The sequence below is a fragment of the Pseudophryne corroboree genome, chromosome 7 (assembly GCF_028390025.1).
Source record: "Pseudophryne corroboree isolate aPseCor3 chromosome 7, aPseCor3.hap2, whole genome shotgun sequence".
In the NCBI taxonomy this organism is placed as follows: domain Eukaryota; kingdom Metazoa; phylum Chordata; class Amphibia; order Anura; family Myobatrachidae; genus Pseudophryne; species Pseudophryne corroboree.
Genome location: NC_086450.1, coordinates 103,184,151 through 103,197,859, shown reverse-complemented (window position 1 = coordinate 103,197,859; position 13,709 = coordinate 103,184,151). Strand labels below are relative to the sequence as shown.

The following is a 13,709-nucleotide window of genomic DNA, read 5'->3' as shown; positions in this document are numbered from 1 at the left end:
TATATATATATATATATATATAACATACATATAAGTGGATTGTCCTGAACCGTAGGGTCTCTAGTGACATTAATGTGTTCTGAATGTGTATGACCATGTACTGAAAGCCCCAGTTGTGGATCAAATAGTAAACCTTATGGTCGACAGAAAGCCTAGTATTCGTCGACAACAGGGAGTAGAAACCAGGCAAAATAACCATCTGGTGACCTCGAGAGGTCCAAGGGAAGTATACCTATATAATAACACTTCCCCACCTCTACTACCTAATCTGTGCTCGAGCTACAGGCCCAAGGAACCGTACCATACATATACATATAAATATATATACATACAGGTATAAGGCAGTTACAGCATGTTAATTTACACTCAGTAATAACAGTTGGTGTCGACAGGGTCCCCACATACCACTGTGTCTCCCATACAGTGTTTACCTTTGACAAGCAAACAACTACCGACCTGCTGACACTGCATACACTGAATCAAGAACCAACAGGCGTCGGTGATGCCGACAGCGATCCCCGTAACTTTGTGACAGAGCACTCACGCCTGTCGACATATGTCGACTAACAAGCTATAGTGGGTATCTGACCAGGGAACACACAGAGATATATACACAACACACAGCTTACAAGCCCATTTATCTAACATAGTGTTATATTGTCGTCTATATAGCACTAAACACTCTGCCCCCCCCACGTTTGCACTGTTTTAACTGCTATGGCGGGGACATGGAGAAAAATGGCGCTGAAACATGTAGTGAGGGCTAAGCCCCGCCCCTTCTCGGCGTGCTTCATCCCGCTTTTAATATAGCGTTTTTTATGCCGGCGGGGGTCCCTATACAGTGTCTACACACTGTATACATGCGTAGCCAACAGGTATATACTGCTGCCCAGGGCGCCCCCCCTGCGCCCTGCACCCTTGTAAAGCTGTCGATGCGGGAGCAATGGCGCGCAGCGGGACGCTGCTTAATACTGGCGGGGGTCTGGTACACGGTGTCTGGGCACCGAATATTCATCTACTGCCAGTTTTGAGACCATCAGTAACTTGCTGCCCAGGGCGCTCCCCCCCAGCGCCCTGCACCCTGTGAGTGCCGTTGGTGTGTGGGAGCATGGAGCGCAGCGCGACCGCTGCACTGTACCTCCGTTACTGAAGTCTTCTGCCATCACTGAAGTCTTCTGATCTTCCTATACTCACCCGGCTTCTTTCTTCTGGCTTCTGTGAGGGGGTTGACGGCGCGGCTCCGGGAACAAGCAACTAGGCGAACCAAGTAATCGAACCCTCTGGAGCTAATGGTTTCCAGTAGCCTAAGAAGCAGAGCCCTTGAACTAAGAAGAAGTAGGTCTGACTTCTCTCCCCTCACTGCCACGATGCAGGGAGCCTGTAGCCAGCAGGCCTCCCTGAAAATAAAAAACCTAACAATAAAGTCTTTAGTGAAACTCTGTAGAGCTCCCCTAGTGTGTGTCCAGTCACTCCTGGGCACAGATTCTAACTGAGGTCTGGAGGAGGGGCATAGAGGGAGGAGCCAGTTCACACCCATTCAAAGTCTTATAGTATGCCCATGTCTCCTGCGGATCCCGTCTATACCCCATGGTCCTTACGGAGTCCCCAGCATCCTCTAGGACGTATGAGAAAAGGGGTATAAGTAGGCTTACCATACTATCCCTTTAAACCGGGATACTCATGAATTACAGATTCTGTGGCAGGATGACTTGGAGCTTTCAAGGCACATGGAATATATTTCAGTTTCTGCTGCGGGTACACTGGGCTCCACAAGGAATGGACAATGGGGTGTAGAGTAGGATCTTGATCCGAGGCACCAACAGGCTCAAAGCTTTGACTGTTCCCAGAATGCATAGCGCCGCCTCCTATATCACCCGCCTCCCTGCACAGGATCTCAGTTTTGTAGTTGGTGCTGCAGTAGCAGGCACTTAACAGAGGGGCTGCTCCAGGCAGCCCTAAAAAGAGTTTTTTTCTGAGGAAAAAAGTGAAGACTTCAAGGACAGCAGCAGTGTTACATGTCAGTGGACATTCACGGCTGCAGCTCCGGCTCTCCCCGGCGGCGCTGTACACTCCCGAGCCCTGGTTGCCGGGTAACTACAGCAGGAGGCTCCGGTTTTCTTCTTGTCAGGCACACACGACGGGGGCTCTCCGGGATCGCCTGGCCGCGCTTTGGGAGGTGGTAAGTGGGTCCCGCTTGCGGGACCCGGTCTTTATCGCGATCCGGCGCGGTCAGTGGGAGGCGGGCCGCGCGCGCTGGCGGTGGACACTGTGGCAGTACAGGCGATCCCACTAGATCACCAGGGCATGGGACAGGTCAGGTTTTCTCTATAAACCGTTTTATTACAGCCCGCAGTACCCGGTGGTTTTGCCAGCAGGGGGATAGAGCTTGGACCTGAAGCCCCTCCCCCAGCCCCAGGGCACCATTTTCTACAAATGTTCCCGCCCTGGAGCTGCATATCTGTCTCTCCCTCACTCCCTGGCAGTGTCTGCGGCGCCATTATCCCTCAGCTCACTGTTCCTGGGAATGCTTGGGCAAATCCTCCTATGTAAAGCCGCCTGGTTGTCAGTGCTGTGACTTTACAACACACTTAAGTATTCTACCTGCCTTTTTTAGTCAGTGTTAGTTAAGAAAGAGTGCACTTAGTCAGGGTTTCCTAGTACAATTACCCTGTGATATACATCCAGTTCTTACTGTGTACTGTTATATCTATTGTTATATAGCTGTGTAAGCTAGTCCAGTGCAGTATTATTGTTAGTAATAACCTCTGCATTGTACAGACTGTGACTATTTGTGTGTGCATTTGATAGCTGAGTGGTGTCCATTTCGTGTCTTTCACTCAACCTGCTATCCCTATATTCTATAACCTGAGGGGGCTTGGTGCGTCAGGTTTTATCTAATATAGGATTTTCACAAAGATATACTGTATTACGTATTTTTCTCTGTGATTTAGTCACCATATCTCTCCTTTATCTCTGCTGGTGCTGACTACACTCCGCAGGGGTTTGGGCTAGAGGTATTGTGCTGCTTACAAATTGTACTGTGTTACCTGATACTGCAAGTTATATCATGTCTGCTTCTGAGGGTAACAGTTCTGGGGCTGAACACACTGCCGGTGTTGCTGAAGCCGCAGATACCTATGAGGAGAATATAGCAGCTCTGGGTCTGGAGGGTCCTTGCCCCCCAGTGGGACAGTGACAACGGGGGCAAATAATGACCCGCCGTGGGCCGCTTTTTCCACGCTTCTGCATATGCTAGTTCATAAACTAACACCCCCTATGGGACCCCCAATGCCGGTGCAACCGTTTGTGGTCCCTGCAACTAACCCGCCGTGGGCGGACGATTTATCTGCTCAAATAAAGAAGTTGAACCATCCCTGACTACTAAAAAGTCTGACCGTCGCTCGCCTACGTCCAAGGGGTCCTCTAAGCGAGCGCTTGTCTCCTCACAATCCACTGCTGTCACTGACACCTCGTCGGATGAAGACGGCACTTACACTGACCCCACAGGTTCTGACTCAGATACGGCTGATGGGGAGGGTGGTTCACATGTGGATGTTCCTGATCTTTTGGAGGCTATTAAGTTAATTTTACAGATTACGGATGATCCCGAGCCATCCATTCCTCCTAAGAAACCAGACAGGTTCAAGCGTCAGAAGGTGATTAAACAAGTTTTACCTCACTCTGACCCCCTAATTGATATACGTCAGGAACCCTGGGAAAACCCGGGTACGAAGTTTGTGCCTCAAAAGAAGATGCTGGCTCGCTATCCCCTCGCGCCAGAGCTGTCTAAGAATTGGGAAACGCCTCCTCCAGTGGAAGGATGTGGAAACATGTGGAAGGATGGTGGTTTACTCAGCTCTACCGGTCACCACCGTCACGTCTCTAAAAGAGCCTACGGATAAACGTGTGGAGGGTTGTTTGAAAGCGATTTACACCCTCACGGGTGCTGCACAAAGGCCCACTATTGCAGCTACTTGGGCTGCAGAGGCCATTGAAGCATGGGCCTTGGAGTTAGATGCTGAAATATCCTCTGACCATGCTAGACAATGCTTGTCATATATTGTCACAGCTTCTCGTTATAGTAAAGAGGCGGCTTCTGATGTCGGTATCCTGGCAGCCAAGGCCTCTACTACGTCTGTACTGGCTCGCCGGATATTGTGGCTGAGATCCTGGTTTGTGGATCTGGACTCTAGAAAAACCCTGGAGGTACTCCCTTTTAAGGGAGATATTCTGTTTGGGGAGGATTTAAGTAATATTGTGGCTGACTTGGCTACTGCCAAAACTGCCTGTCTGCCAAGTACTGCTCCTTCTGTGTCGAAGGCTAAAGGTACTTCCTTTCGCCCCTTTCATCCTTCAGGTAAAGCAAAAGGTCAGGCGTACAACAAGCAGGCCCGCACTTCCAAACCTGGTAAGCCTAAGCCCAAAAGAGCCTGGGCGGCCCGTCAGCCAGCTTCCAAGACAGATAAGCCTGCCGCATGATGGGGCTGGCCTCCCTCTGGGGGATCCCAGGGTGGGGGGCCAGCTTCTAGGGTATACCCAGGAATGGTTGAAGACCACTTCAGATGCCTGGGTACGGGAAGTCGTCACTCGAGGTTACGCCATAGCCTTCAAAAACCGAACCCCTCATCGATTTTTCCAGACAGATATCCCGTTGGACAAGACAAAGGCAAACACTGTACATTCGGTGGTACAGACCCTCCTGGATACAGGAGTCGTAGTACAGGTGCCTCTTGCACAGAGGGGCCGGGGGTACTATTCTGCGCTGTTTCTAGTCCTGAAACCGAATGGGTCCTCCCGGCCCATTCTCAACCTCAAGGCATTGAACAGGTTTGTGAAGGTTTTCAAGTTCCGGATGGAAACCCTTCGCTCTATATTTCTGGCCTTGGAACCTAGGGACTTCATGGTCTCCCTGGATATACAGGATGCTTACCTGCATATTCCTATAGCAGTGTCTCATCAGCAATACCTGAGATTTGCGATTGGCAACTGCCATTACCAGTTTCGGGCGTTACCTTTTGGTTTAACAACGGCTCCGCGAGTCTTTACAAAAGTCATGTCGGTGATGACGGTGGTACTCCGCCGTCAAGGGGTCAGGATACTGCCGTATTTGGACGACTTGTTAATCCTGGCAAATTCCCCAGAACTTCTCCTGCGTAATCTAGATGGGACGGTCCGGTTTCTGCAAACCCACGGGTGGCTCATCAACTGGAAGAAGTCATCCCCGATCCCTGCTCAGAGCATGCACCATCTGGGAGCACTATTGGACACTCACAACCAGCGGTTGTTCCTGTCTCAGGAGAAAGTCCTGAAACTTCAGGACCGGATTCGTGGCTTCCTATCTCGTCCGCAAGTGTCGATACATTCGGCGATGCAGGTGCTGGGCCTCATGGTGTCAGCATTCGACATGGTGGAGAACGCTCAATTTCACTCTCGCCCTCTCCAGAGGCTGATTCTAGCCAAATGGGACGGCCTGCCTCACCAGATCAGGTCTCAAATGATCTCATTGACTCCGGAGGTCCGTCTGTCGCTGCTCTGGTGGCTCAGGGACCAACAACTGTGCAGGGGCCGTCCGTTCTGGATATCCGACTGGGTCCTGTTGACGACAGATGCCAGTCTAAGAGGTTGGGGCGCGGTGCTGGAGCAACACTTCCTTCAGGGGCGGTGGACCAAGGAGGAGTCCCTCCTCTCGATCAATATTCTGGAGTTGTGGGCGGTCTTCAATGCCTTGAACCTAGCCCAGCATTTAATTCAGAACCGTCCTGTTCAAGCACAGTCGGACAACGCCACCACAGTGGCTTACATAAATCATCAAGGCGGCACTCGAAGCCACCTAGCAATGAAGGAAGTCCCACGGATTCTACAGTGGGCAGAACGCCATCTACCGGCCATATCAGCGATATTAATTCCGGGAGTCCTGAATTGGGAAGCAGACTTTCTCAGTCGTCAGGACGTGCATGCCGGCGAGTGGGGCCTCCACCCAGAAGTGTTTCAACTGCTAGTGGAAAGGTGGGGCCTTCCAGATGTAGATCTGATGGCGTCTCGACACAATCACAAGGTTCCGGTCTTTGGAGCAAGGACAAGGGATCCTCAAGCAGCATTCGTGGATGCGCTGGCGGTACCGTGGAGGTGTCGGCTGCCGTACGTGTTCCCTCTGGTGTCACTCATGCCCAGGGCAATTCGGAAGTTCAAGCAAGAAAAAGGAATTCTGCTTCTCATAGCTCCAGCGTGGCCCAGACGGCACTGGTTCTCAGACCTGCAAGGCCTATCGTCAGAGCGTCCAATTCTACTTCCACAACGCCCAGACCTCCTCGTTCAGGGCCCCTGTGTCTACCAGGACCTAGCCTGGCTGTCTTTGACGGCGTGGCTCTTGAAGCTTCCGTCTTAAGGGCTAAAGGGTTTTCTGAGGCGGTCATTCAAACTGTGTTGCGGGCCCGGAAATCGGCTTCGGCTCGGATTTACTATAGGGTCTGGCATTCTTACTTTGGTGCGCATCTAACGATTATGACGCTTCCAAGTTTAGTATAGCCAAGTTGTTGGCTTTTCTTCATCAGGGCCTGGATTTAGGCCTGCGTCTGGCCTCCCTCAAGGTTCAAATATCTGCCTTGTCGGTGTGGTTTCAGAGACAAATTGCAACCTTACCTGATGTGCATAACTTTACTCAGGGCGTGTTGCGTATCCAACCTCCCTATGTCCCGCCTGTGGCTCCTTGGGACATATCAGTGGTTTTGGAGGCGTTACAAGAGTCTCCGTTTGAACCTCTTGGTTCAGCTGACCTTAAGTGGCTTTCCCTTAAGGTGGTGTTTCTGCTGGCTATTGCTTCAGCTAGAAGAGTGTTGGATTTGGGTTCCTTGTCCTGTAGTTCCCCATATTTGATATTTCACCGTGACCAGGCGGTTCTTAGGACTCGTCCCGGCTATCTGCCTAAAGTGGTTTCTTCGTTCCACCTTAATCAGGAGATTGTAGTTCCGGCACTTGTTTCTCCTGATCTGTCTGCCAAAGAGCGGTCATTGGATGTGGTACGGGCTCTCCGTATCTATGTGAAGAGAACTGCTCCTATTAGGAAATCTGATTCTCTTTTTGTTGTGTTTGGGTTTCACAAACGGGGCTGGCTTGCTCACAAGCAAACTCTGGCCCGATGGATTAGAATGGTGATTGCACATGCTTATGTGAAGGCTGGTCTCTCTGCTCCTGATCACATTAAGGCCCATTCTACTCGGTCTGTTGGACCTTCTTGGGCGGCCCAACGTGGTGCAACCCTTGAACAATTGTGCAAGGCAGCTACGTGGTCCTCTGTGAACACGTTAATAAGGTTCTATGCCTTCGATACTGCAGCTTCCCAGGATGCTTCCTTTGGACGCCGGGTTCTTGTGCCCGCTACAGTGCGTCCCCTCCCATAAGGAACTGCTTTAGGACATCCCCATTGTCCATTCCTTGTGGAGCCCAGTGTACCCCGCAGCAGTAAACGAGTTTTTTGGTAAGAACTTACCTTTGTTAAAACTCTTTCTGCGAGGTACACTGGGCTCCACAAGGCGCCCACCCTGACGCACTTAGCTTCTTTGGGTTGGTATGGCATTAGCCGCTGACACGTCTCCTGTCATGAGAATGCGGTGTTGTGGCTACTAACCGTTGTCGTCTCTTTTCCTGCTACTGCATTGGACTGGTTAACTAAAAACTGAGATCCTGTGCAGGGAGGCGGGGTGATATAGGAGGCGGCGCTATGCATTCTGGGAACAGTCAAAGCGTTGAGGTTGTTGGTGCCTCGGATCAAGATCCTACTCTACACCCCATTGTCCATTCCTTGTGGAGTCCAGTGTACCTCGCAGAAAGAGTTTTAACAAAGGTAAGTTCTTACCATAAAACTCATTTTTTATTTAAACAAACCTAAAAAAAACATCTGCAGACAAATAATAAATTATGAGTTGTATGTACTTAAATGACCTTTCATTTTTTTCCCCGCTGACAGATAGCAATTTCAGTTTTCACTACATGACAGTTGGTAACCCTGTTTCCGTCTTGGAAGTCTAATCTAAATGCATGCCCATTATACAGGAATATTCTTATTTGATATTTTGCTACTTATGTCATGGTATTGTCAGTAGAAACAACATTCATTTCAAAGGTTATTCCATCATTTGATGGCTATAATTAAGCGACGCAGTGACCCGCATTAATGTAAATGAATTATAACATATTCTAAATGCAGTGATACAGGTTGAGTATCCCTTATCCAAAATGCCTGGGACCAAAAGTATTTTGGATATCGTATTTTTCCGTATTTTGGAATAATTGCATACCATAATGAAATATCATGGTGATGGGACCCAAGTCTAAGCACAGAATGCATTTATGTTTCATATACACCTTATACACACAGCCTGAAGGTCATTTTAGCCAATATTTTTAATAACTTTGAGCATTAAACAAAGTTTGTGTACATTGTGCCATCAGAAAACAAAGATTTCACTATCTCAGTCTCAAGGGCCCTGCACATTGGCCGATCCGCCGCCGAGCTGCCCGATGGCGGATACGGGCGACCCGGTGGCGGAGGGGCAGTGACGGGGGGAGTGCAGTTTCATTGAAGTGCAGGCAAATATGGACGAGATCGTCCATATTAGCCTGCATGTACAGCCGACGGGGGACCAGCGATCAACGAGCGCCGGGCCGCGCCTCGTTCATCGCTGGAGCCTCCACACTCAAAGATATGAACGGTATCTCGTTCATTTATGAACTAGATCATTCATATCTTTGACTGATGTCGGCCAGTGTGTAGGGCCTATCACTCAGAAAATTCTGTATATTTCGGAATATTCCTTATTTCGGAAGATTTGTATATGGGATACTCAACCTGTAATGTGTTTTCTCTCCACAGCTATGTAACGGCGGATCTGTCACAGATCTTGTGAAAAGCATATTGAAGTGTGGGCAGCGTTTGGATGAAGCTATAATTTCATATATCCTATATGGAGCATTATTGGTAAGGTTCACCAAACTAGCCTCTGATGCTCAGGGTTTGCTGGGACTTGTAGTTTTACAGCAGCAGGCAAGACCTTGCGTTCCTAAAGATATGCAGATGGCAATTACAGCTTTAGTATCACAGGACACCTGGCATATAATACATGCTGGGACTTTTAGTTCCACATTAGCTGGAGAGCCACTGATTGCTTAACCCCCGCTCTGTCATGTAACAGCTGAGCGGAATCTGCTTGTATTATTCATCCGTAGCATGTCTAGTGTAGCGCCTCACAGCAAGGGTGCGCCAGGCTTGTGCTGGACAGATGCTAATGTAGGCTTGTCATTAAGATCCTAATAGCAGAGTAATTATTTTTAAACAAGGGAGTAATTTTTTGCTGTTTTGTTTTTCAGGGTCTTCAGCATTTGCACAATAATAGAATCATCCATCGTGACGTGAAAGGGAACAATATACTTCTGACAACAGAAGGAGGAGTCAAGCTGGTTGACTTCGGTAATCGCTGCTTGCCATTTACTGTCTTCCCGTGTGCTTTTTCCCATCGCCTCAATTTGTCGTCTGCTTCAGAGTTGGAAACACGCCACAGGTTTCAGCGATAATGTTCAGCAGGAACCGTTGGATACTTTGGGTATAACAGATGGAGCTCCGTCTGAGTTTCTGTCAGATAATCTGTTTTGGTTGGCTGGAAACAGTCTAGTTTTAACTTAGCTCCTAAAACATGAAATAAATAAATATAGCCAGCCTTTTTATTTAGCAAATCAGGCAATCTGCTTGTGTCTATTCCTGTGCTGCCTCGGTCTCATTTAAATTCAATATTCCATCTTTTGCATATGAAAAGAAATTGCTCATTTCTCACAAATGGTGTTAATAGCCTGAAGCTCATCTATTCCCTTTGAGCAGAAGGTAAAGTGGTCCTGTGGGTCTGAAAACCAGCAGATCTGTATAATTTGTGATTATAGCAGTTGATGTAAGGCTGATTGAAATGAAAGCGTAACAAAGGAGTGCTGGAGACAGACGAGAGCCGGGACTGTTTTAGACTTACATCAGAGATGGGCGACGTTGCTAAGAAAATTAGCACAAATCGAGCCTTGTGATTCAACAGGGCCATTTTGCAGAGGTTGGTGTTTTGGTGCTACAATCTTCGATTTGTAGCTGTGAATTCAGATATTGTGAAATCTATAGTTTGTGAATATTTCAGAGATGATGACAGATCAAGATAGATGTGCATCAAGCCTCCTAAAGAGTGTAGAACTAAACAAATGGAGTTGTTTCCCCTTTGCAACCAATGAGCTTCTAGCTAACATTTATCATGTACATTATATAAAATAAAAGATAGCAGCTGATTGGGCAATTTCTCCATTTCTCCAGTCTTTTAGAAGTCTTCTTGATACATCTCCCCTGCAAAATCCACCTGCAAAACGTACAGCAATAGCCAAATATGAAGTGATTAGAATATTTCATGAAACCGTTTTTGCCCACCTCTAATTTGCATACATTTATTTACATAGCGCTGAATGTCACAAAAGATTACACTATGGCCCTCATTCCGAGTTGTTCGCTCGCAAGCTGCTTTTAGCAGTATTGCACACGCTAAGCCGCCGTCTACTGGGAGTGAATCTTAGCTTAGCAGAATTGCGAACGAAAGATTCTCAAAATTGCGAATAGAAATTTCTAAGCAGTTTCTGTTTAGCTCGACACTTACTCTGCCACTGCGATCAGTTCAGTCAGTTTCGTTCCTGGTTTGACGTCACAAACACACCCAGCGTTCACCCAGACACTCCCCCGTTTCTCCAGCCACTCTCGCGTTTTTCCCAGAAACGGCAGCGTTTTTTCACACACTCCCATAAAACGGCCAGTTTCCGCCCAGAAACACCCACTTCCTGTCAATCACACTACGATCACCAGAACGAAGAAAAAACCTTGTAATGCCATGAGTAAAATACCAAACTTCTTAGCAAATTTACTTGGCGCAGCCGCAGTGCGAACATTGGCCCTCATTCCGAGTTGATCGCTCGCAAGGCGAATTTAGCAGAGTTGCTCACGCTAAGCCTACGCCTACTGGGAGTGTATCTTAGCTTCTTAAAATTGCGACCGATGTATTCGCAATATTGCGATTACAAACTACTTAGCAGTTTCAGAGTAGCTTCAGACTTACTCGGCATCTGCGTTCAGTTCAGTGCTTGTCGTTCCTGGTTTGACGTCATAAACACACCCAGCGTTCGCCCAGACACTCCCCCGTTTCTCCGGCCACTCCTGCGTTTTTTCCGGAAACGGTAGCGTTTTTATCCACACGCCCCGAAAACGCAGTGTTTCCGCCCAGTAACACCCATTTCCTGTCAATCACACTACGTTCGCCAGAGCGAAGAAAAAGCCGTGAGTAAAAATACTATCTTCATTGTAAAATTACTTGGCGCAGTCGCAGTGCGAATATTGCGCATGCGTACTAAGCGGAATTTCACTGCGATGCGAAGAAAATTACCGAGCGAACGACTCGGAATGAGGGCCATTGTGCATGCGCAGTTTGCAGAAAATCGCTGCGATGCGATGAAAAATAACAAGCGAACAACTCGGAATGAGGGCCTATATTCCTTTCTCCTTCAGCTCATTTGGAAAAGGTTTCATATCTGTTCTAAGCACTTTTAGTTATTTTTTTTTACAAGCAATGGTGTCAGTATTTTAACAGCATATCCGGGATCACTTTGCAGCTGGGAGGGTGCCTGTAAGCATGTTGGGCCAGGGACGGAACACTGCTTCGCTGTGCACAACTGAAAAAATTGGGCTGGCCCGGGGTTGCCAATCAAATCCCCATGTGCCTTCAGCAGAGCAGAATCCTCTTCGGACAATATAAAGCAGTTGTTTTTAGGATTCCCTGAATACTATCAGAAGGATCACTGTTTTCAGAAGAAAAAAAATGGCTCTGGGGCATATTTATTAAACCAGTTTTTTGGTCTGTGCCCCAAAAACTGCCATTTTTGGAGGATTGACGCATTAATTAAACATCAAGGGTATTTATTAAGAGGGTACTGCAGCAGATGATGGAGGTTATCAATTGCATAAAATGTCCCGATGGCTTTCTATGGGGCCCGTTAAAAAGGCAAATATAGCAAACTATAGACTGTAGCCTACAGTATACCAGAGGTTCTCAAACGAGGTCTTCAAGGCACACCAACTTTCCAGGTTCAAATTATATCCATGATTGGCCAAAGATGACTTAATTAGTACATCAGTCAATTTGATTTAACCATGTGTGCTGAGCCATAGCTATACCTAAAACCAGGACCGTTGGCATGCCTTGAGGACTGCATTTGAGAACCTCTGTCCAATGGCGCCAAGAGGGAAGGGGGGGCAGGTGCTCTTTACTGGGCTTTGCCCTATTGGAGGTGCCAGACGAGGGCCTGGATCCAGTTAACCCCCCCGCCCCCCTTACAGAAGTACTTTGTGTGCAAGGGAGAGAGAGGACTGGCTGCTGCAGAAGCCTCTCTCCCTGGCACAGCACACATGCGCTGGGGAGTGAGAAAGAAGACAGTCCTCTCTCCCCTTGCATTATGTGCGGGGCAAGTGCACCCGCCCGCAGCCGCTTCCTCCTCTCCTCCTCCCCCTCCTCCGCTACTGCCATTGCCACTGCCGCCCAGCCCTCAACGCCCACCTCATACAGGACTGGCGCCCCCCTGTGAGCTGCGTGCGGGGTCTGGCAAGGCTGGTGGCTCCCCTTTTTCTGGCCTACACTATAGCATGCGCATTAGACATGTTTGGATAGATCTTACTTGTGGCTGGGACAGGATATTATCAGAGACTAAAAGGGATATTCAATTACCCGCATATGCTGTGGGTGAAAAGTATCGCCGGGGGGCTATCTAATTAGCCCAGATAAGCCGGCGTGTGCTGCCGCTTATCTGGGATTTTGTTTCACCTGCCTCCGGCAGGCAAAGCAAAGTCCCCAATAACAGCCACTTTTTCATCTCAAAATGGGGCTATTTCACCCGAAAACACACAGGTTTCACTGAACCTGTGTGTTTTCTGGTGAAAATGCACATTTTAACGGACGATTAAATCTAATTGCCCGAATGCAAAACCCGAAGAAACATTTGTTTGTTTTTTACTCCCGATGTCTTTTCAGGGCTAATTGAATATCCCAGTTTGTCTCGGCAATGAGTGTGGTTAAATTGCTTTGATTAGACATTTCTTATATACTACAAAGGGAAAAAACATTTATCTTGGCAAAACTCTGAATATTAATGAGCCAGAACCCATATATCAAAAGGAGATAAACCCTATCTCTGGCAAAAAATGGCATCTTACTACCCATCATAGGGTCTCAGCCAGCGCAGTAACTCCCGCTGGAGGAGAGATTTGCCAGGTATTTTCAGACAATGTATTGCACCATTACAGTTACCACTACAATCTTTTTTCTAACTACCTCAGAATGGCGATAGCGGAATGAATGTAATTCCCACATGGGAATAATATTGAGACCATTTTCCATAGTTTTTTTCCTATTTTAAAAAGAAAAAATCCCTACAAGTAGCCCTGGAAGGCCAAGTCAGGGCTCTGACTTCCACGTGTGTGAACCAGCTAATGAGGTCACTCATGCTCACACTTCTGAATACTGGCCCGATACTGATTGCCTGCTGGCTAATATCGTAAGGACCGCTGAACAACACTCAACTGCCCCCCCTGGCATTTTATTGATGAATTCTTATAGCTGCAATAGAAATGCAGCATAATAACCATTAGTAATAAA

At 47.9% G+C, this 13,709-nt stretch overlaps 1 protein-coding gene across 1 annotated transcript in view; it reads left to right on the top strand.

The window, feature by feature from the left end:
* The window catches only part of LOC134944706 (myosin-IIIb-like), a 65,075-nt gene extending 55,026 nt beyond the window's left edge, over window positions 1-10,049 (top strand). Inside the window, exons 3-4 of the mRNA XM_063933504.1 lie at window positions 8,870-8,974; window positions 9,364-10,049. Coding sequence (XP_063789574.1) covers window positions 8,870-8,974; window positions 9,364-9,567 — 309 coding nt within the window. The 3' untranslated portion in view covers window positions 9,568-10,049. The remainder of the gene's footprint in view (window positions 1-8,869; window positions 8,975-9,363) is intronic.
* The last annotated feature ends 3,660 nt before the right edge of the window (window positions 10,050-13,709 follow it).